Here is a 21,594-nt window from a genome sequence, read left to right as displayed (position 1 = left end):
ATATCAGCAAATAACCCCTCATGCCACAATTGAGAGTATGTTTCTCAGTTTTTACAATGAAAGTCTATTGACATTCCTCAGAATAGCACATTTGACCTTGAAAATGACCTTTTAAGGTCAACGTCTCCTCGTGTAATTGTCAGAAATGAATTCCTCTCAAAAAAATGGTCAGAATTGATGTATGACATGTCCATAGATAGGTTAAAAATAAAACAGACAGATTTTTGTCATATGCAATGGCGGCCATATTTGGCGGCCATATTGTGAAAAATCTGGCACAATGGTGGACGAGCACCTCCGTGATTTTTAATGTCTAGGAACCCACTAACTCAATTCCAGTGAGAAACGCCCTCAACTCCAAATTGCGAACGGGTCTACAGGGCTGGTCCTGGACTAATTCGCTATTCAAGGGGAACACATGCATCACTACATCACTGCGCGTGAGCACGCACAGTTGTAATAGGCCGCGTGAACGCGCACTGATCCAAGCAGTCCTTCCCAGCGAGGAGCGATAACAGAATCGCGAAAACGCGGAAACAGAAGGAGCGGTTGGTGAGAGGTGCAGTCACCGGCGACCACAGCGCACGCAGAGCATTCAGACCGCTTTCTGTGTACCGATATTGGGAGATTTTCTGTTTTAAATCGTGAAGTTGTCGGATAAGATACATTTATCGGGGACAAAGGGATTTTTCTCCTGTTTGAGGCGATCATTCAGGATTGAGAATGGGGAGCAGGGAAGAGGAGCGGCGAAAACTCGCCGACATTATTAACCACTGGAACGCCAACCGGCTCGACCTGTTCGAGATCAGTCAGCCAACTGAGGTGAGTCCGTGGACCTTATCGGCAACGTAGGCCGCACCCATCGGGGTGTTCATGAAGTCCTGATCGAAATAATCAGCGAAATTATGAGATTTCTCTGGTTAAACACGGAATATGTGGTGCAGACATGCATGTGTTTCTGCGCTACGAGGCGAATAAACGTTTACCTGTGGAACACAGTTGAGTTTGTTAGGTGTAATGTAATAAATAATGGGAATACTATCTCACCTAGAAGGCTACGATATTGCATTACTATCATACATTTTGAGCCAAGGTTATTATGATCGTTGGCAACCCACTTGCAGATAATGGCTGCAATGTAGTCAGTGCTGATTCACAAGCCTACCTTTCCAGACTGTAGCTTTGGCAATGGCAAGTGCATGCTATGCTGATTGCTATGAAGTAGGAATAAATGGTTGGCTACAAAGCCGCTGTAAATCCCGACGGAGAGCGGGGGGCTAACATTAGCCAACTACCGCGATGCTAACTAGCCACCTTTTCTATATTTGCCCTCGGATGATGTTAGACACAGTGATGTCAGCATTGATTATTGAACAACATTTGCTAATGTTAAACACTAACACACGAGGCATTGCGTGTCACTGGGCAGAGCATGTTGATTGAGCATGTTTCATGGATGTCAATGGTACGGTCGTCCCTGTTCGTTAAAGATAGCCGTCGTTATGGCGATGTTGGGCAGCCACGGTGATTTAGCCCGCTAAGCTAGCTATCTGAGCTAAGTCTGCTAGTCAGGGTGTCTTGATTTATAACGTTAGTTATTCTTTCCAGTCTTGCCAGGCCAAGCAAATCAGAATTGCATGTGGAATCAAGATGCAGATAGATTCAACAGGATTTGTGGACATGTTACTCGACGTGCCATGTATAATCTTTATAGACATCCTCACAACTGTTTTAAGTGGTCGACATCACGGCTGTTTTTATTTAACTGTCAGATGTGAGATGAGACCCTCTGAGCTTGGTTTTAGTTTAACTCATTTAGGTAGTTTGCTGGACATTAGCTCAGGACAGCTGTGCCGCTGTGAAATCAATGCACTGTGGATGTGCGCGAGGAAGGAAATTCCAATCGTGATATTATTGTAAAACTTAAACGAGGTTTGCAGGCCAATAACATTCCTAACGAAAAAAAACATTTGATGCAAGAATGGTTACAGCCTCATCTGGTCAGTGTTTACTACGCAGCTTTAACATGTTTTCATGTGGGAATCGGTGTATGTCCGTCGTGTGGTTGCAGTGATTTCATTTTGGTGGATGTGCCACCTGCTGCAAAAGCTCAGCGACTTCGACATTCTTCTGCTCGTTGGTTACATGCAGCAAGATTTAGGCGCGCAGTATTGAATGGATGGGGGGCTGGGAGGGCCGGGGGATTTCGGGGTGTGTGGGTGAACTGATTGATACGCCAGAGCAGACTCCATGACAACGAGGTGAAGTAATTCCTAACAAGCCTTTGGCTTTCATCCACTTTACGTTAGCCATCATAGGAAGCAGAACCACTCCACTTCTCTCCTGAGTAGAGCTACTCCGAATTTGCCCAATGTTGTACTCACATCTCCCTCCTTTTCCAATTCAAAGGCACAAAAGAATGTACCGGTAGTCGTTGGAAGTTTGCAGTGGCTGGTTTCATTCAACATGCAGTCATTAACTTGAAGCAGAGATGTGTTTGCATTGTGTGATATGCTGATAGGAAATCTGAGAACCAGAAATGCAAAAGAACTTTGTAATGTGTGTTTGTTCAGTCTTAGATAGACTGAGGTCATTGTGGGAGAGACAAGGAAAGGACATGACTTAAAATCAGCCCTTGCATGAAATCAAGTAACTTGAATCACCCAATGTAGCAGAAATGATAGGCACATGGATGGTCACACACACACACCATCTTTTTGTTTTGGCCTAGTATGTTGGACAAATGATCTGAAATGTGTTGTAATAGTCAGCAAATCAATAGGCCTTATTTTCTAGACATGCACTGCATTTGGCAATGTCTTGTTTAGATCACTGAATTTGTTGCCATCCGCATGGCATTTCAGTCCATTTTCCAAAAGGGCATGCCATGCATTTTGCTTTTAAATGAGCTGTAATGACTTCCACAGAGGTGCCGTATCTGTTTTGTGTGCATGGCAGAGTTGGCTGAATGTAGCAGTGGAATGGAATGATGTGTCAGCTAATCGCCATCCCTGTCTGATGCGGCCATATTTGTTACGGTTGCATCAGGGCTTGTAATGATCCTTTGAACCACAGCGAGCAGGCGCTCCGACTGCTGACTAGGTAGATGGGCCAGGGTTTGGCCAAATAGCTCAGATTTAAAGGCCTCCTGAAACGGGCCCGGCAGCATTTTTCGTTCCAATCCCCTATTGATCTTCATTAGGTGGAGGAGGAGAAGGCAGGCAGGCAGACGAAGAAGAGGTTTTGGGTCTTGGGACTTTGACAGCTCAAAATGTGGTGTGGTGTGGTGTGAAGTGTTCTACCCCCACCCCCTCCTGTTCTCTCTCTCTCTCTGTCTCTTTCTCTCTCTCCTGAAGTGATTTCTGTCAGTAGTCAAACTTTCAAAGTTGAAAGAAGGCTTGGTGGCTTGATGTCTAAACTGTACTTCTAGAAGTAGGAAGTAAAAGAGACAAAATGATAGACACATCTAGGACAAAAGACTCTACCGGTGGGGGGGTTTTCTGTGTTTTTCCGTTTTTGAGTTTTTGAAGAATGCTTTCTGTGCGAATCAAGAACTTATCACTGAGTTCTGAGTCTGACTTGTTCTGAAAATGAAATGCAGTTTGAACTGGCTGTTGGCCTGTTTATAAACTTTATATGTCCGTGTGTAAATAAACACAGTCACACAATGGACTGTACCTGTGTGCGTGTGTGCTGAGCTGACCGAGTGTTTCCTACTCCTGGGTAGTGAGAGTGAGCGGATATTGTGATCCACATTCACATTTTTATCTGTTCTGAGTTTACCTCCTTTTAGAGAAGGACAGCTGAATGATTAGCAAATTATACGTTTGCTGAATGTGCTGCTGGTGGTTCCTTTTCTGCATCTATAAGCCGAGAGCAGATTGTTTAAGGCTATTGTGGTTCCCTTTTTTGAATATGTTGTTTGCATTGTATTATTGCACACATCCTTCCAAAACAAATCCTTTTAAACCATTAGTCACCGCATTGCCAGTCACCACATCAGAAAGTTCTTAAAGTATTGACCCACCCACCCCCTTGACTGGGTTGTGGTTTGGCTCTGTGGGCCCGGCCCGGCCCGGCCTGCCTGCCTGCCTGCCTGACTGACTGACTGCATGCTTGTGTTGAGTCTCTCCTTGGCCTGGCCATGTGAATGAGGGCTGGAAAGGAAAACAAGCACAGGCTGCCTGCTGGTGGTGAGGGCAGGGCCGCTGACGGCTTTGGCCTGGCCCTGGACAAAGTCATTGGAAAGGGCCCCCGACACCCAATACCTCCGATGTAATGGGGATCCAATGCTGGGTTCCCCCTCTCTCTCTGGGCCCGGGACAACTGACAGCCTTCAGGCGGATTTATGACCACTGGGCCCCCGGTGGTGGTGGTGGTGGTGGTGGTGGTGGTGGTGGGAGTCATGGGGTGGTTAGTTGGAGGAGGAGGGCCCCCTTTGGCCATGTGTGTGTGCTAGGGTCAGGTGAAGCTGAAGCATAGCAGACGTGGGAAAGAGCTCCAGAGCACCAGAATGCAGACAGGTGCCTCTCTTTAAAACGAGCTACTAGTGTACACACACACACACACACACACACACACACACACACACACACACACCCCTCATCGCTCTGTCTGAGTGCTCATACACACACACACACAAACACACGTCTTTGCCTGGGAGTGCTCTCAGTCATGTTGTCACCCGTTTCCACCTGTCTTGCAGCCCCTAAGCAGTGTCACTGCCCAACTGACTCGTTTGTTTATGTTGTCATCTTTATCACGATCTACGCTGCGTTATGTTTTCAGATTCTTGGTAGGCTATCCCTTGGAGGGGCAACAGACTCGCATACCTCCACAATCATGCCAAACAAGTTTCTCACATTTTCTGTTTTGGCCCAAATACAGAAGAAGCGCACGCAGTGGCTTAGTTGTGTTGTCACCTGTTTCTACTACTCTTGCAGTCCTAAAAAACTGTAGCAGCAGTCCTAGTCTCAGCTTCAGTAGTCTGCTGTCTAACCTGGTGATCTAGTTAACAAAATGTGTACCTGTTGGAGGTACTGGAAGGGAACTGTCAAGTCTGCTCAACACCTTGATATTCTATTTTTTTATGTTAAAGTCTTTTTTGGGGGGGGTTTTGAGCCTTTATTTTTGTTTATACGAGATAGAGCAGTGACAGGAAGCGAGTTGGTAGAGAGAGACGGGGAAGGGTCGGCAAAGGACCCGGGCCGGAATCAAACCCGGTTCGGTCGCGAAGTAGACGAGTGCCCTACCGTTAGCGCCACAGTGGGGCCAACACCTTGATATTCTATTAACAGGGCGCTAGTTCTTCGAAACGGAAGGCATAAGAATTGCATGCTTTCATCATTACCCTAGAATTTCTGCTAGCAGCTCGTCGTTGTGGTGTGTTGTCGGTTTGGTTGTCAGCATTTTTCAGTTGTACCGTCTTGCCCGAGGCGTTATGTAGGCCAGACCTTTCTAGCGCTTTGTTCACTTATTGTGTTGCTACAGTTTCCATCGAGCTGTAAGTGCACGGCTCAATTCTAGTCTTGTAACATGCCCGTTGGGTATGTGAGCAGCACTGAAGGCTGGAAGGTGGAAATGGGGTTGGGGTAGGACTGAGAGAGAGCCGTGGGTGTTTGCATAGGTTTTGCGAACAGGAAGGAATGTTTAACTTCAGCAGTTTGCGCTCTTGAGAGGGCCAGAGGGGGGGAAATGTTGTTGGAGGGGGCTTAGCGACACAAAGTGTGTGGCAATGGCATGCACCCTGTTTGTATACCTTAATAACCCACATTTTCTGAGTGAGGGTTTCTGTTTGCATAAGTGCAGTTCAGCCTAGCCGTGCGTATGTGTGTGTGTGTGTGTGTGTGTTGCCCGTCTGTGCAGGAAGGGGAAAGAGTGCATGGTCATGTTTTGATTAAGCCCTCAAAGAAAACAGTCTCTGGATTTAAGGTTTTTTATTAGTGGAGAGTCGAGGAGACTCTCGTCTGCAGATATGGAGCACTTGACCAGAATAACAGAGAAGTTCAAAGAGCTAAAAGGCACTCTGTCTTCTTTGCCGGCCGTTTCCCTCTCATGCCGGTCAGTCGGGATCGGCCCGGGGCCCGACTCTGGGTTTTTCGTGCTGATCTGCAGATTCTTGTCTGTCTCGATTGTGTTTATTGTACGCTCATTGTGTTTCAGTATATCCAGGGCCAGTGTCCACCACTTCCCCACCCGGCCCCCCAGCTCCACCCAGCTGCCTGCCCTGCCCTGCTCTCCCCTCTCTCTGGATCCAGCTCCACGCTAAGATTGCCCCTCCCCTCCCTTCCCCTCGTATCTCCGGATATGACTGGACCCACACAAAGTGCTCAACTTCCTCAGGAATCTGCAGCTTATTTGAGACTCCTTTCGGTCATCGTCTGTCTCTCCCTTCTCTGTCTCTCTCTGTCTCTCTCTGTCTCTCTCTGTGTCTCTCTGTCTCTCTGTGTCTCTCTCTGTCTCTCTCTGTCTCTCTCTGTGTCTCTCTCTCTCTCTCTCTCTCTCTCTCTCTCTGTCTCTCTCTCTCTGCCTCTCTCTGCCTCTGCCTCTCTCTCTCTCTCTCTCTCTCTCTCTCTCTCTCTCTCTCTGTTATTTTTCCTCCCCTTCCTCAGGTCAAAGTGCAGCTCCTCCAACCGCAAACTGCATTCATATTATTCTTTGGTGATGCAGTGCTCTTGCATAGATGCATGAGTGGAGTGTGTGTGTGTGTGTGTATGGGCAGTTGCTTGGTTGCTCTTGCAGATTGCGTGTATCCATTACCGTTATCTCCGTACGCTCCAGTAGGCCCGGGCCTGGTCAGGCCTGAATGTGCATCAGACTAGCGTACATACCATACGCCTGCCTGACCTGTCACCTTGATCTGCAATGGGGAGCGTGATCGGCCATTATAGCCCCAGCTAGGCTAGCACCTCCAGGCATTCCAGACAGGGGTGTGTGTACAGTGGGGGTGTGGAGGGAGGGTAGGTGGCTAGGTGGCTGTGGTGTGCTTGGGGAAGCATGAGGGACTGTCCAGACAGATGCAAAGTAGCATTGTGCGGTGCTACAGTAGTACGGACCAATAAATTGGACCAGTATGACGTGTATGTGTGTCTGTTGATCAATTTTGTGGTGCTCGTTTTTCATTCTGTGGTGCCTTGACTGTTTCCCCCTTCACTCTGCTTCAGCAAGTTGACAGAGTCCCAGGTGCAGGCTATGAGATTTTATCGTTATTAAGTCCTGTGTGCAGGTAATCCCTCTAATTTACCCCCTCCCTCCCTCCCTCTTCCACCTGGCTGAAAAACGTGCCTTATTGTGATCCGCCGATTTCTGTAATGTCTGAAACAAGTGTTTGATGGGGTCTCTCCTGAAGTCGTGGCGCTCTACAAGTGTTCTTCAGATGGACCGCCGGGCATCATGGTTGTGAAGATGGATGGAAATAGAAAAGGTGAAGCTGAGGCTGAGAACCGAGAACAGACACGGAGACTGGGTGCAGAGAATAGCTTTAGCTGCTGCGCCTGGAGAGCGTCTGGTGTGTCAGACTCAGCATCGACGTCTTGACAGCCCGGCCCACCGGGTGTCGCCAGGTCTAAAGATGTCATTGCCTCTGGCGGCGGACGGATAAAAATTGTCGCCTCTGTGGTACCCTCCCGTGTGTGTGTGTCTGTGTGCTGTGGTGTGTCATTTGGGCATATTGCAGACTCTAAACTCTCCATCTCCATGGTGATGGATTTCCTGCTTCTAAATATGCCTCTTGAGACACACACACACACAGTAGGCCTATGCACTGTTGTCTGGTCTGACGTCTTTGCTCACGGTAATGTTCTCCTAATTGTGCCCTTTGCCCTGCAGCAACATAGTTGAGGCTTCTTACCCCCCACACCCTGCAGCCACAATGATGTGTTTTGGGGCCTCTTGTCTCGCCGCACCCATATAAAACTTTAATCTGCAGGTCTGGTCCACCCTGACCCACACCAGCACCCAACTGGGACAAGAACATTGCCTGTCCCTTCCTTCCTGACCTGACCCCCTCTGCTTCTCTTTTTGAGCATATTGTCGTCGTCGTCATCGCTTGCTTGCCTGGTGGTTCCTGTGTGTGACGAGTGTCATGGTAGTGGGGGCTGGTTGTGTGGCATGGAGGCTGTGCTGTGCTGGTTTTGGTTGCTCCACACTAGGGACCGTTCTTCTCACCACTGCTGGTGTCCGAGGCCGCAGAGCTTCTTATTTTGTAGGCGGTGAGAGAATGCGGTTCAAGCATGGGAGAAAGTCGTTTTTTCCCTTACTGTGCCCTTTTCTCGTTTTAGTTTTTTCTCGGTTTGACTTTCTCCGCTTGTCTCTCTTTCTCGCTCTTTCTGTCTTTGTAGGCTGCTGCCTTCTTCTGCCTCAGCTGTCTCTGGGGCCTCACACCTCTTCCATCATGGCTTGCTGCGAGAGTTTGAGTCTTCAACACTGCTTTATCAAGAGACTGTTTTTAGATGTGTCTCTGGAAGCTTCACCGGCAGTCATGCTGGAAAAAAAGTAATTTCTGGGGCCTATACTAAGAAGCAGGTTCAGGAGTAAACCAGGTTAAGTTAAAGGATAAATCATCTAGAAGAGCCTGGAGTCCTCATTTTCGTAAGATGAAGGCGTGCAGGTGTGCTGTCTCTTTTAAAACGTCAGTATTTCATGTAGAGAGGGATTATTGTCAATGTCTTCCTTACGTTTTAGTAGGGATGGGATATCGGTATCGGTGTATCGGTATCGGGTTCAGATATCAACATATTTCAAAGATCGGATCAGATCGGAATTTTCCCAAAATATCTGAATTTTCCTGATACAGACATTGAGTCAGGTGCAATGTTAATTTGAAATCATAACTCTTGCAAATTAGTTTTCAGGATGGGATTGTTACTTTTTTACTTGTTACTTTTTGCTTATTAATTGGTTTCCTGTTCTTCTGACTCCCTTTTCTGACCAAATAGTCCGCTTGGGCCTACATCAAGTTGAAACCCATGCATATATGTGATTTTGGTATTGGATCGGAGTAGTATCGGTATCGGCAGATATCCAAATTTAGATATCGGGATCGGATCGGAAGTGAAAAAATGTGTATCGGTGCATCCCTACGTTTTAGTTGAACTGCTCTTTGGAGACGTCAGACTTCTGTGCTAACCCTGTTGCATTAGATTTTTGACAATTAAGTACACTTGACTTAGACTAGACTGGACTGAAGGATGCAGGTGTATTTGAGGCCATGTTGATTAGGGCTGCGTTTTTATTTAGTATATTCTAATGCATGTAATGATGTGATGTAGTGAGGTGTATTTGATTTCATCAGAGACCCTTCTGCCATCTGCCCCCCTGCCTCATTAACACACCCGGTCAGCCAATTTGCTCTCTCGTGGTCATGTGGGTGCACACACGCAGGGTCGCGTGTGTCGGTTGGGGTGTAATTAACGCCGGATTTGGTGCCTGTGGGCTTTCCAGATGACCTTTGCCGGAGTATTAATCTGGAGGAACGTGCTCGTTTGGGCAACAGGTGTCTCTCTCTTTTTTTTAAATCGTGTTAAAGTACCTCAAAGTGTGTGTGTGTGTGTGTGTGTGTCTTCTCTGTGAGTATTGGAACATGTCTCCTTTTTTCACCCTCTTTTTCGTTCTTTCATCCCTGGCTCTGGAGCGGTGCTGTTGTTTTTGTGCTTTATCACTAGAGAGCACAGGGCTTGCTTTGTGGCAGGGCAGTGGTGGGGGGATGGTGAACTTTCGTGAGGCGTCCAGCAGGGTGCAGGGGGGGTGTTGTGGCCTGTCAGACCCCATTAATCTGCTGGGAGGCTCTGCTCCCCCCCATACTCCGCAACCCACCTCCTGCCTTCCTATCCCATACCACCCATCCCATGCTCCCATGCAATACTCATCCTGTTGTCCTGTGCCCTCACAGGCCTGTTCCAACGTTCCTATTGGTTATGGCCTCAGTCACTAGTTTGTATAGTAGGCTATGCAGTGAGGCCCTGCCTTGTGTATGCCTGGCCTGCGCTGGTCACTTGTGCAACCTCTGATACTGTTTTGCAGGCCGACCAGAACGGTACCAGTGCCTGTGCCCGCATGAGTTGCGTTCGACGCTGAAGTGCTTACTACCTGCGAACCACCCACGTTCATACCTGGCTCTGAACTTTTCTGCATGTGACTGGATGAACCTGCTGATGTTCACGTTGTCGTCACAGTTTGTGGAGAAATAAACTTTCTGTTTAGGTGCTGGAACGGGCACTGGCACGGTTCTCAGTCGGCCATGAGATGATGAAGATGATGAGCAAGGATGATTATGTACGCTGTAACTTTACTAGTGTCATTTATTTACGAACTTAGCCGCCTGTTTACTCTTTTACTCTGGTTCTCCGTCATTCATAAACCCTCTGGAACTGGGTCACTGGCGCGCAAGTGCTGCGCAAAGTTTACCATCAAACACACGGCACACCTTATTGTTTTTCATGCTCAGTCACAGGCTTTTTTTCTTTTGTGAAGCTGTCTTGTTTAAATTCATGGGATTTGTACAGCTCGAGGCGGCAGCATGCTGTATGAATGGGACCGAGCAGGATCCTGTGCATATGTAGGTTTATGTGTGTGTGTGTGTGTGTGTCTGTGTTGCGATGTGGTGGTGTAGTGTTCCATCAGTGAGCGTTGCTGCGATCATGTTGCCCGTCCCCAACGGGTAACCCGACTCTTGCCGGACTAGTCAGTCCACCCGCCCACCAGACTTCGATTACAGGAAAACTAGCCCAGCTGGGCCGTGCACTGCGGCCAGAGCTGTTCTTGAATACCAACACACACACACACACACACACACACACACACACACACACACACACACACACACACACACAACACTCAAAACCATGGCTCCCTTCCTTAGAGAAGGGGCGTTTTCCAATATGCAGACTCCTGTCCTCGGCCTGTGCTTGTGGCCTTGCGTTTCCCCACAGCCACAGCAACTTTTGAGGGACTATTTCCCCATTCATTTCCCCATTGCAAAATTTACATTATAATTGTTGCGCTTTTACAAGATATTGAAATAGACTTCTGTCAACAGTGACGTCATCACGAGGCCACACCAGGCAATTGAGGACGGGAGTTAGGATAATAGAAAGACCCCGAGAATTGGACTCTTTATTGTCATTCAGTTGGGTGCACAATTAACCCAATAATGTTGTGCTTCACATATCACTAGTAGGATACAAAGATAATATGACTGGGGAAGGTGCTGGCAAGAAGAATGGCTGAATTCTTGGCCCAATACAAAACACGTCTTCACAACACGACTTCTTTCAGAGAGTCGGGTTTCTACCGAAAAGCGGTGTGTTGTGTTTGCCTTCAAACCAAATGTGTTGTGTTGCGAATGCAGCAAAAAACTCTCCGGCTGAACACTCACACAGGTTAAACAGTGTTGCGCTCTCTGCGGCCCTCCCTCCCTTTTAACCCGCACGGCCCTCTCTGTTAGTTGGTTGGTTGACCCCAGAAAGTGGGTCATGCCGAGCAAAGTTGCCCTACCGAGTACTGCAGCGAAACACAATACAGAGTGGGGGTTGTGTGCTGTTATGAGCCCAGTACAGTATACTCTGTTCTTACATGTAATTTATGTGGACAAGCCTCCACACTCAAAATGATTAAAAAACAGGATTTTAAAAAGTATTTGCGCAAAGACTCAGTATTACCAGAGAGGTATTATTTGAAGAGAGAGGGCTGCCACGCGGAGTAATGTTTGAAATTGGGAGACCTTAATTGGAAAGGATGAACAGCAGGTCATTGAACGGCGGAAATTGGAAAACATTTCCAAGTTAAAAAGTGTTGAAATATTCAGAGAAGTGCTTATCGTTATGCATGCATCAGTGCGCTGGGTCTCTTGACTAAGACAGCGGTGGGCGTTTGTTATTTATTTAGTCTGTTTGTTGGCTCCCCCACCTGCCTCCCTCCCTCTCTCCTTCTCCACCCCTCTCTTCTCTCCTTCCCTATTTCCCTCCCTCTCTCCTTTCTACTGTAAATGAGTGTCTCCACAGAGAGGGGGAGAGGATGGAATGTCTTTAGCCAGTGTGAGACGGGATTGGCTGTGGGAGCCAAGGAGCCTCTCTCTCTCTCTTTTTCTCTTTCTCTTTCTCTTTCTCTTTCTCTTTCTCTTTCTCCCCCTCTCTCTCTCTCTCTCTCTCTCTCTCTCTCTCTCTCTCTCTTCTCTCCTCCTCCTCTTTGTCTTCTTCCTCACCACCCTCTTCTTCTCCTTGTCCTCTATCTCTCATTCTCTTCCTTCTCCGCTTGCTCTGACTGGTACTGTTTGCTTCTGCTATATACTACTACTACTATTGCTGCTGCTGGCATTGTGCTGGCTGCTTAGCATTGAGACTCCATTGAAAAGCCACAGTTTATCAGGGGGGGCGAGGAGTGGGGGTCTGGGGGGGGAGGTAGTCGAAACCTGAAGGCCAATCAGAGCTCCCAGAATGCCTCCTTTTGTTTACTCGCTGCTCTTCCCAGAGGCTCAGGAATGTGGAGATGGTGGCTTCGCAAGATTACCGGCTTGGGGTTGGATGTCCCTGGTCCCTGTCCCTGTCCTCAACCATACAAAGGCAGAGTACAGAATAAATACGATATGATACGATTATACTTTGTCAGTTTACACTGAAATTGATTTTGCATCCCTGAGCAAGGCTCGTTTAAGACCGCACATACACTTCGCATCACATCGAAAACTAAATGAATTCCTTCAACGCTGTCATGATGCCCATAACCCCTGTCAAACAGGCCACGTCTATGAGCATGGTATTGTTTTATGCATTGTATTGTACTAGTAAGAACATGCAGTCACAATACAGAAAGGGTGTTTTATTTACCGTCTCGTTGTGACAAAATGTAGCCTATAGTAAGTACGCTGGGTAGGCCGGGGGAGGGGAGGGGGGATTCGGCCTTCTTTACATTCTGCGGTGGCTGATTTTAATTTGGTTGATATGGGCGTTGCCATTGCAATGCTCTCTCCTTTTGATACGCCCAGGGTGATGCTGGCTAGCTCACAACATAAACACATAACTTTGCTGTGTGTGTATGTGTGTGAGTGTGCGTATATAGGCTGCAGTGTGTAAATTAGCCTGCTCATTTTGGTAGGTGAAAGGGGAAAACTGGCAAAGTTTTGGATTAAAAGTGTCTGAGAGCGGCTGTAATCTGCACTCCCCCACCCCCTTCCCTTATATATGACCAAAAACAAAGCATATTTGGAGAGAGTAGGGTGTGTGTGTGTGTGTGTGTGTGTGTGTGTGTGTGTGTGTGTGTGTGTGTGTGTGTGTGTGTGTGTGTGTGTGTGTGTGTGTGTGTGTGTGTGTGTGTGTGTGTGTGTGTGTGTGTGTGTGTGTGTGTGTGTGTGTGTGTGTGTGTGTGTGAGTGAGGGGTCTCTCTTTCCCAATCTTTCACTCTGCAGCCCCACCCTCTCTGTCTGGCACTCTGGAAACCTCTTTTCCCTGTCTGTTTGTCTGCCTGTCTGCCAGCCCCTGTGTTTCCTGTGCGTGTGTACAGGCTAGCTGCTATCTCTGAGCTCAGGTCTCATTGGAGTAGAAGCATGAACACGGGCCACACATGCATTGACGGCTGCTTTATGACAAAAACAAACACCATCTCTCCCAGGGCCTCCCATCTGCATAAAGCCATATTGTGTGGGTGTGTGTGTTTTTGTGTCCGCCCGCTTGGCCTTGTCAGGCATGGGTTGTGTGTGTGTTTGTGCAAATTCATTTCTGTGTGTGTGTGCGCGTGTGCGTGTGCGCGTGCGCGTGTGTGTACGCATGCATGCCTTGTGTGCCCGTGTTTTGTTTGTTTCATTCATCATTGCCTTCTGGGTGCTCCTTCACATGTTGTGTGCGTCACGTGTATGCGCTTCTGACAGCGCATGCTCAGGAAGAAGAGCTCTCTCTCTCTCTCTCTCTCTCTCTCTCTCTCTCTCTCTCTCTCTCTCTCTCTCTCTCTCTCTCTCTCTCTCTCTCTCTCTCTCTCTCTCTCTCTCTCTCTCTCTCTCTCTCTCTCTCTCTCTCTCTCTCTCTCTCATCCCTTCGCTACATAATGCTGCATTATGTGCCAATCTGTTCTGAAGAGTTTTATGAAGTAGAAGCTCTTACAGATGTAAATAAAACACTAGCATTATGGCATTGCGTAGTTGAAGCCATGTATTATGACACTTCTAGTGCTGTAATGACATCTGTAAGAGTTCTTCTAGGTCTACTTAATACAACGCTGGTTCTAAAGGCTTTGGTGGCATTTGCGTGAGGGATGGTGTCAGCGGTTACTGTGACAGTGACACAGCGGTAGTGGTTGCGGTGGCCTCGGCTGCTCCAGAGAGGGACGGCCGGGACGGGAGCCAGGAGCCAGCGCTTAGGGCCGTTAGGATTCCCCCGGCGGGCGGGCAGGCCGTCTGGCCGATTAACATACTCCAGTGGCACCTGTTTAAAGAAGGCCTTCCTGAGCACTAGCAGTGGCCCCGGCGAAGAGGTGAGGATGAACAGAACGAGAGAGAGAGGGAATGAGCAAGAGTGTGTTGAAAGAGGAATAAACAACATGGAGGGAGGACTAGGGGGATATAAACCAGGAGAGAGAGACAGACAAGAGACGTTTATGAATTGGCTGCATGCTTGCTGGCGTGAGGTGCTGTCATCGTCACACACACACACAGACTGTGCCTCATACAGAGACGTAGAGCCATGGCCGTAACTACCATTGAGGACAGAGGTCACAGAGGTCATGTCCTCGGTATTTTTTTCAGGAATGTAAAATGTATCCATCGCCACACCCAAGCCATCCTCAAGGCAGTGATTAATGAAAACAAATGTAAGAGTTTGACTGAAGAGTTTGAAGCATTCTTAAATGTACAGTATGCAGTACAGCACGCAATATTTGATCTTGGTATTTGAAAATGTCTCTTTACGGCCCTACGTAGAGCCACTGTCATGGTCATCTCTCTGAAGCTCAGCTGGGTTCCCCAGCCGCATGGAAGGAGACGTGGGTGGAAACGGCTGCAGCTAGACCCCTTTGGCCCCAAGGCCGGACACCTACCCCACCAAACACCCCCACTCTGCACATCCACACAGGAAGGACACGTAAAGAGAGACATGGAGAGAGACAGAGAGGGATGGGGGATGTGTGTGTGTTTTTTTTGGGGGGGGGGGGTCATTTGACCACAGTAAGGCCAACATGTTTGTGTTGGACAGCAGAGATAAAATATGGCGTGTGTGTGTGTGTGTGTGTGTGTGTGTGTGTGTGTGTGTGTGTGTGTGTGTGTGTGTGTGTGTGTGTGTGTGTGTGTGTGTGTGTGTGTGTGTGTGTGTGTGTGTGTGTGTGTGTGTGTGTGTGTGTTGAGGGGGAGGGGCTGTAGATAACGGTGGAATGAGAGTAGCCTACGCACACACACAGACGCACACACCCTCACACACACACGCTCTCACTCGTGGTCCCCAGGGTAGGAGGATGAGATGGAAACTGCCTGGCTAACCCGTGAAGGTCCAGTCAGAAAGGCCGAATGTTGTACCAACAGCTGGATGGTCAACACATACGCACACGCACCAGTACATTTATGTCCTCACACAAGTATCCATACATGCACGCACGCACGCACGCACGCACACACACACGCACGCACGCACATACATGCGTCAGCCCTCCCCCTGCATTGTGCAGCTGGTGTGGGTTCTGCCTTAACTGCAGTAGCGAGCAGTAGGGTTCCCTACAGCTGCTGAGGCAGCAGAGGAGGAGATTAACATCCTGCCTGACACGCACGTACACATACACACACACACACACACACACACACACACACACACACACACACACACACGTGCGCACGCACGCACTATACAATCACTAACTCGCCTCCTTAGAGATGCATGCATGCACATGAATTGCACATGTAGTATATATATACTCAGTCACTCATTTATTTACACACATGCGTGCACACGTAATGCACACACACAAAAAAAGCATGTGCCCACCAGCAGTGATGTCTCTCTCTCTCTCTCTCTCTCTCTCTCTCTCTCTCTCTCTCTCTCTCTCTCTCTCTCTCTCTCTCACCACTCTCTCTCTCTCTCACCTCTCTCTCTCTCTCTTCCTCTCTCTCTCTCTCTCTCTCTCTCTCTCTCTCTCTCTCTCTCTCTCTCTCGTGTGCGTTTCACCAAGGACGGCCCCACCTTCATTTACCCTCAGCGCTGCTTGGCAACCCTCTAATCAGACCCCTGTCGAAACTGACTGCGGCTGGAGAGGCCTGACTGTTTGCCTACGTTAGGCATGCATGCGTGTGTGTGTGTGGTTAGAACAAGGGTTGTATTCGTGTGTGTGTGTTTGTGTGCAAATCTCTCAGTCTCATGGCTGTTATGTCATCTATTGCCTTTTTTTCTTTTTCAGTTTGCTTTTGCGCCTCTTTTAGGTCTTGAAGCGTTGGGTGTGTGCTGCTTGTGTTTGCATGTGTGTTTGTAGGCGGATTGTAAGGTATCTGTCTTGCCTGCAGTTTTTTGTTTGTGACTAGTGGTGGTTGTTCCCTGTTCCCTGTGAATTGCTGCTTCCTGTCACTGTATGTACTATGTATGTGACTGAAACGTCAGTAAAACGTCAGTTTTTTTAGGGCTTTTTTGCCTTTATTTTTGACAGGATAGTGGAGGAGAGACAGGAAATTAGTTGGAACCTGGGTCGCCAGCGTAGTAACCCAGTGCCCTACCGTTAGGCCACGGCAGGGCCCATTAAAACATCAACTTGACTCAACGTGGATGTCAGCGGATTGCCCCTCGGCTAACACGGCAATATAGACTCGTTTCTAAACACAGCTGCAATGGTTGGGGGAAAAAACGTCATCATGGTGAAATTGAACATGACCTCGATGCAAATTGATCTCCGTAACTGCTAATGCACCAAGCGGTATGTAACATTTAAGGCCTGCAGCCAGCTGTGTGGTATGTAGTGAAATATTACAAGATGTTAAGTCTTATGCATGCTTCCTAATGCATACTTCCTTGCTGGTGTCTGTCAGAGACGTCCCTATTGGGTAGACTTGGCTTACACAAAGTTTTTGCACAATTCGCCAACCATGCATGCACCTAAACATGCACGTGAAAAAATTGATCTACAGAAAGCCTCTTTCATGTAATGAAAAATGAAAATAGTCTTATGCAGGTACTTCCTTACTAGTGTCTAAGGGTTGCTCGACATTGGGTAGGCTTAGCTTAGAGCAAAGTTCTTTGCTCCACAAAAATTCTCATCATTTTTCATCACGTAAGCTTAAGTGTAAATGTATGCATGCACAGCCATGCATTGGCAAATATTGAGTATCTACTTTCCCGACTGGGGCTGTCGTTTGCCTTATTCAAAGGCAAATACTGAAAACAATCAGAGAAGGAAATACTGAATGTCAGCCGCAACAATAGCATTAGCTCACACACTCTCAGAAGCCAGTGACAGAGAGCGTCCTGCTTGCTTACTTCCCCTGCTGGCTGGATCTGACCAGCTAGCCTGCTCCACAAGCTAGTGTGGCAGAAGCTTTGGACAACTTGCTGTATGTATTATGTTTATAGTATCACAATGTCTAATGGAGTTGATGTCCTCATGTCTGTCTTGTATGCTGTTGGCTGGGACAAGTTGGGATGGTGGTGAGAACGTAAGCTTATTTCGCTTGCAGACAATAAAGGCCATCTGTCTTTAAAGCTTCTGTGCTTTTTGCCTTTATTTTGTGATAGGACAGTGACGATATCGTCAGGAAGCGAAAGAGTGGGGAGAGAGAGGGAGAGGGGGAAAGGTCAGCAAATTTCTATCATGGTACGGTACTTATTAATATGCTACGCTCCTCTCCAACAATCACACGGCTCTTGCTTCTACGTAGTAAATTGTGCCATAGGTGCCTCTATTATTTGAATTTCATTGCATTTTTGCTGACACCGTCGTCCAGAGCACCTGAGCAAATCGCTCCCCCCACTGGAGCAACATTGGAGTGATGGCTGCCTTTTGCTCAAGGACAGGACACCCCAGTCGTAGGTGGAGGATGCATGGGGAGCACTGTTGACTCGCTCCCCTCAACCCATGTCTCCTCATCCTGGTAGGGGAAAAGAACCTGTGGACCTCCAATTGCAATACATCGTTAACAATCAGGAGATGGCTGCCTGTATGTTACACATAGGTACGACTGTGCTTGATGGTATTGTACGCAAACTATTTCAGTTATAATAAACTAACACCTTTACTGATTTCTCTGCACTGCACTGGCAGCACTGCACTGCATTCTGGCGTTCAACTGCCATCCAGCATAAGAAAAAATGGATATATATTGTATTGATATGTGGTATTGTTGTGAGGTTGTTGGCAATTCCTAGCCCTATGCAGGTTTGTAGCGGCACACAAAGAGGCTTGTTCATGGGGCTGGTTTGAAGTCAAGTTGAAGTCTGAATGGCTGTGAAGCCGTCTGTGGCTGGGCTAGACGTGGCTGGGCTGGGCTGGGCTGGGGTGGGCTGGGGTTGGCTACGGTGGTAAGCCTATTAGGCTAACGTCTTCATGCTATTTTGCCCACCGAACAGAGCTGGCCCCAGGAGAAGTGAGTAAGCCAAGAGTGCTTTACCCGAGCTAAGGTCACAAGCGGCCATTTGCAGTCACGCCACGCCATGACACACACACACACACACACACACACACACACACACACACACACACACACACACACACACACACACACAAAGGTCTTCCTCAGCTTAAGGGTGGAGCAGGTGCAGAGACGGCCAATTCATAGCGAGTCAATTAAGTTAAAAAGCCAATTTTTCACTTTTAAATGTTTTTGTATTTATCAGATTTACCTGACTTCAAAGATCTCATCCTTTATAAGGGAGACTTCAGACACCAACAGCATATAAGCACCATTTTGTGTAGCAGAGAAAGGTGATCTTCTCTGGCTTATTGCTCTGCTGGATGGATCAGCGTGTACATTTCTGCTATATTGATTTGACGGGCAAGTTGTACATTGTGTTTTCCCTCCAATGGGCTTTTACAGTACGCTTTAGGAGTATAGTATATATAGGCTGCTTAATGGAAACCCTGTGCCCAGCCCAACTTGGTGTGTCTGTGTGTGTGTGTGTGTCCGTGTGTGTGTCCGTGTGTGTGTCCGCGTGTGTGTCCGCGTGTGTGTCCGCGTGTGTGTCCGCGTGTGTGTCCGCGTGTGTGTCCGTGTGTGTGTGTGTGTGTGTGTGTGTCCGTGTGGGTTTATGAGTTCACAGTGAAGAGGGAGAATGTGTGTGTGTGTGTGACTGGGTGGGACGTGTGTGTGCTTCTCTGGCTGGAGCAGAGGGGGATTTTTCAGTCCGGCGAAAAGACGAGCCTCGCCCTGCCTGCTGTGTCAAACCAGAAACATTTGCTGTCTCCTCTTCCTCCCCCCCTCTTCACTTCACTATTTTCCGCCCTCCTTTTCTCACTCCTTCTCTTGTCTGCCCTCTCTGTTTCTCACTCCCTCCTGATCTGTCTCTCCCCTCTCCCCTTCTTTCTCAATATCCTTCTCTTGTCTATCCATCTCCTCTGTCCCGCCCTCCTTTCTAACTTGTCTTCTGTCTCTTCTCACTTTCTTTATTACTTTCTTTCTTCTCTCCTTCCGTCCCATCCCCCACCCCATCCCCAGGGTCCACTGCACCTGATAAAGCAAAGCCTGTTTTGGCAGATTGATTTTGTGCGTGTGTGTATCAGAAGCAGACAGACACGCTGTGCGTGTGTGCGTGCGCGTGTGTGTGTCCTTGTGTTTGGAGGGGGAGGTTACTCCAGACCCCCCCCCGTGCACACGTATGTTGGGTCACTCCCCACCCTGCCCCTCAGCATGCCTTCCTCATGAGCACACACACACACACACGCGCACACACACACACACACCTTCCTCCCCTCTTCTCTCTGCTCCGCCTCTCCCTGACATTTCCAGCACTAAATGTTTCCCCAATCACTTCTCCTTTACTATGAAAATATGACAAATGACTGCACTGGCATACCACTCTCGCATCGATACAGTCTGGTATGTGTGTGTGTGGCCTAGAGAGTGTATTTTGTTGCTCTTTATTGTGGTGATATCTGGGGCCATGTAGGGAATGTATGACTGTGTGTCTGTGTCATGCGGTGTACCATACCGGCCTTGTGGTTTAGCCCCCTCTCACTGGGTGGTACGACCCGAAGCGTGAGGATGTGGTCTTTCTGAGACGTCTCAGGTTCTCTCTCTTTCTCGCTCGCTCCCTCTCTTTTGCTCTCTTTCGCTCTTTTTCTCTCTCTTTCACTCTCTCTCTCTCTCTCTCTCTCTCTCTCTCTCTCTCTCTCTCTCTCTCTCTCTCTCTCTCTCTCTTTCACTCTCTCTCTCTCTCTCTCCCTCTCGCTCTCTCCCTCCCTCCCTCCCTCCCTCCCTCTTGTTCGCCCTGTCTCTCTCTTGCTCTCTCTCTTGCTTGCTCTCTGTCTCGCTCTCTCTTGCTCTCTCTTGCTCTCTCACTTTCTTGTTCGCCCCCCAAGTGGCTGATTTCAAGCTGTCTGTGTCATGTAAAGACCCCCATGCCATGTGCATAGGCTACTACATGCATCACCACCAGTACAGTGATGTCTCCTATACATCTACTCATCATGTGTCTCTCACGGGGAACAGTTTACTCAATGTTTAGGGACGTGGAGGTAAAAATGGAAATGGGAGGAAATCGAAGGATAATTTTGAAAGAAAAGGAAATACTTTTCTTTCTCTCGCTGATTTGGTTATATCGCACAGCCCAACATTGATTTGTGGAGGCAGGGTGTGCCAAAATAAACATGTTGCCTTGTGTATTGCATTGTAGTTAGGCAATAGCATTGGTCAATCAGTATTGATCACCCAAAGAGGTTTGTGACGTCCGCAGGTTTCCATTGTGGAACGTGATCAAGTGGCTGACTCGGGGGTTCCCTTTTATATGTTTTTTGTTGTTGTTGAAATTTTCAGGGTTTTAACCTGTTGCCTTCCTCCCCCAAACGGCACAAACCCTAGACCTACTGTCATACTCCAACTTCATGTTTTGTCTGTACTCTATGGGTGTTCCTGCGCAGTCCGCCACTCGGGCCTCAAACCCGCAACCTCCTAGTCAACGCTCCAGTTTGGGTGTGGGAGTTGCAGCACGATACAGCTGAGCTAAAGGACCAGTCCGATAGCTCAGCGCTACCGATACTGTATGAGGCTTCAGGAGGGAGGTTTATTAACGTTCCACGCCACACTCTGCTAGTTGGCCTCCGTTACACTTGCATGCACACAGGTAGCCGTATGAAGCCCAGACAGATGCACTGAGAACCACATACAGGTCCCTGTTGGAGTGCTGGTCTTCTGCCCAGTGTGTGTGTGTGTGTGTGTGTGTGTGTGTGTGTGTGTGTGTGTGTGTGTGTGTGTGTGTGTGTGTGTGTGTGTGTGTGTGTGTGTGTGTGTGTGTGTGTGTGCGCGTGTTTTCATGCTCGCTGGTATGTTGTCAGGGTGCCATGAGTTAGAGGAGCGCTGAGCAGAGGGAGAGAGAGAGGGCCACAGAGAGAGACCCATTGGCTCTTATTGAGTTAGAGGCCAGACGGAAGCGTCCCACTAAGCCAGCCATCATGGCCGTGTGTGTGAGGCGCCCGACTCAGAAAGCACCTTTT

General features: G+C 48.3%; 1 protein-coding gene across 5 annotated transcripts in view; it reads left to right on the top strand.

Annotated features, from left to right (window-relative positions):
• The first annotated feature begins 529 nt into the window (after positions 1–529).
• afdna (afadin, adherens junction formation factor a) overlaps positions 530–21,594 on the top strand; it is a 186,077-nt gene continuing 165,012 nt past the window's right edge. For all 5 annotated transcript variants that reach the window (XM_063222919.1, XM_063222922.1, XM_063222921.1 and 2 more), the window contains exon 1: positions 530–822. In XM_063222919.1, coding sequence (XP_063078989.1) covers positions 724–822 — 99 coding nt within the window. In that variant the 5' untranslated portion in view covers positions 530–723. The remainder of the gene's footprint in view (positions 823–21,594) is intronic.

This window comes from Engraulis encrasicolus, chromosome 18 (assembly GCF_034702125.1).
Source record: "Engraulis encrasicolus isolate BLACKSEA-1 chromosome 18, IST_EnEncr_1.0, whole genome shotgun sequence".
NCBI classification, from domain to species: Eukaryota; Metazoa; Chordata; class Actinopteri; order Clupeiformes; family Engraulidae; genus Engraulis; species Engraulis encrasicolus.
Note: the sequence above shows the minus strand (reverse complement) of the source record. Positions and strands in the feature narration are given on the sequence as shown.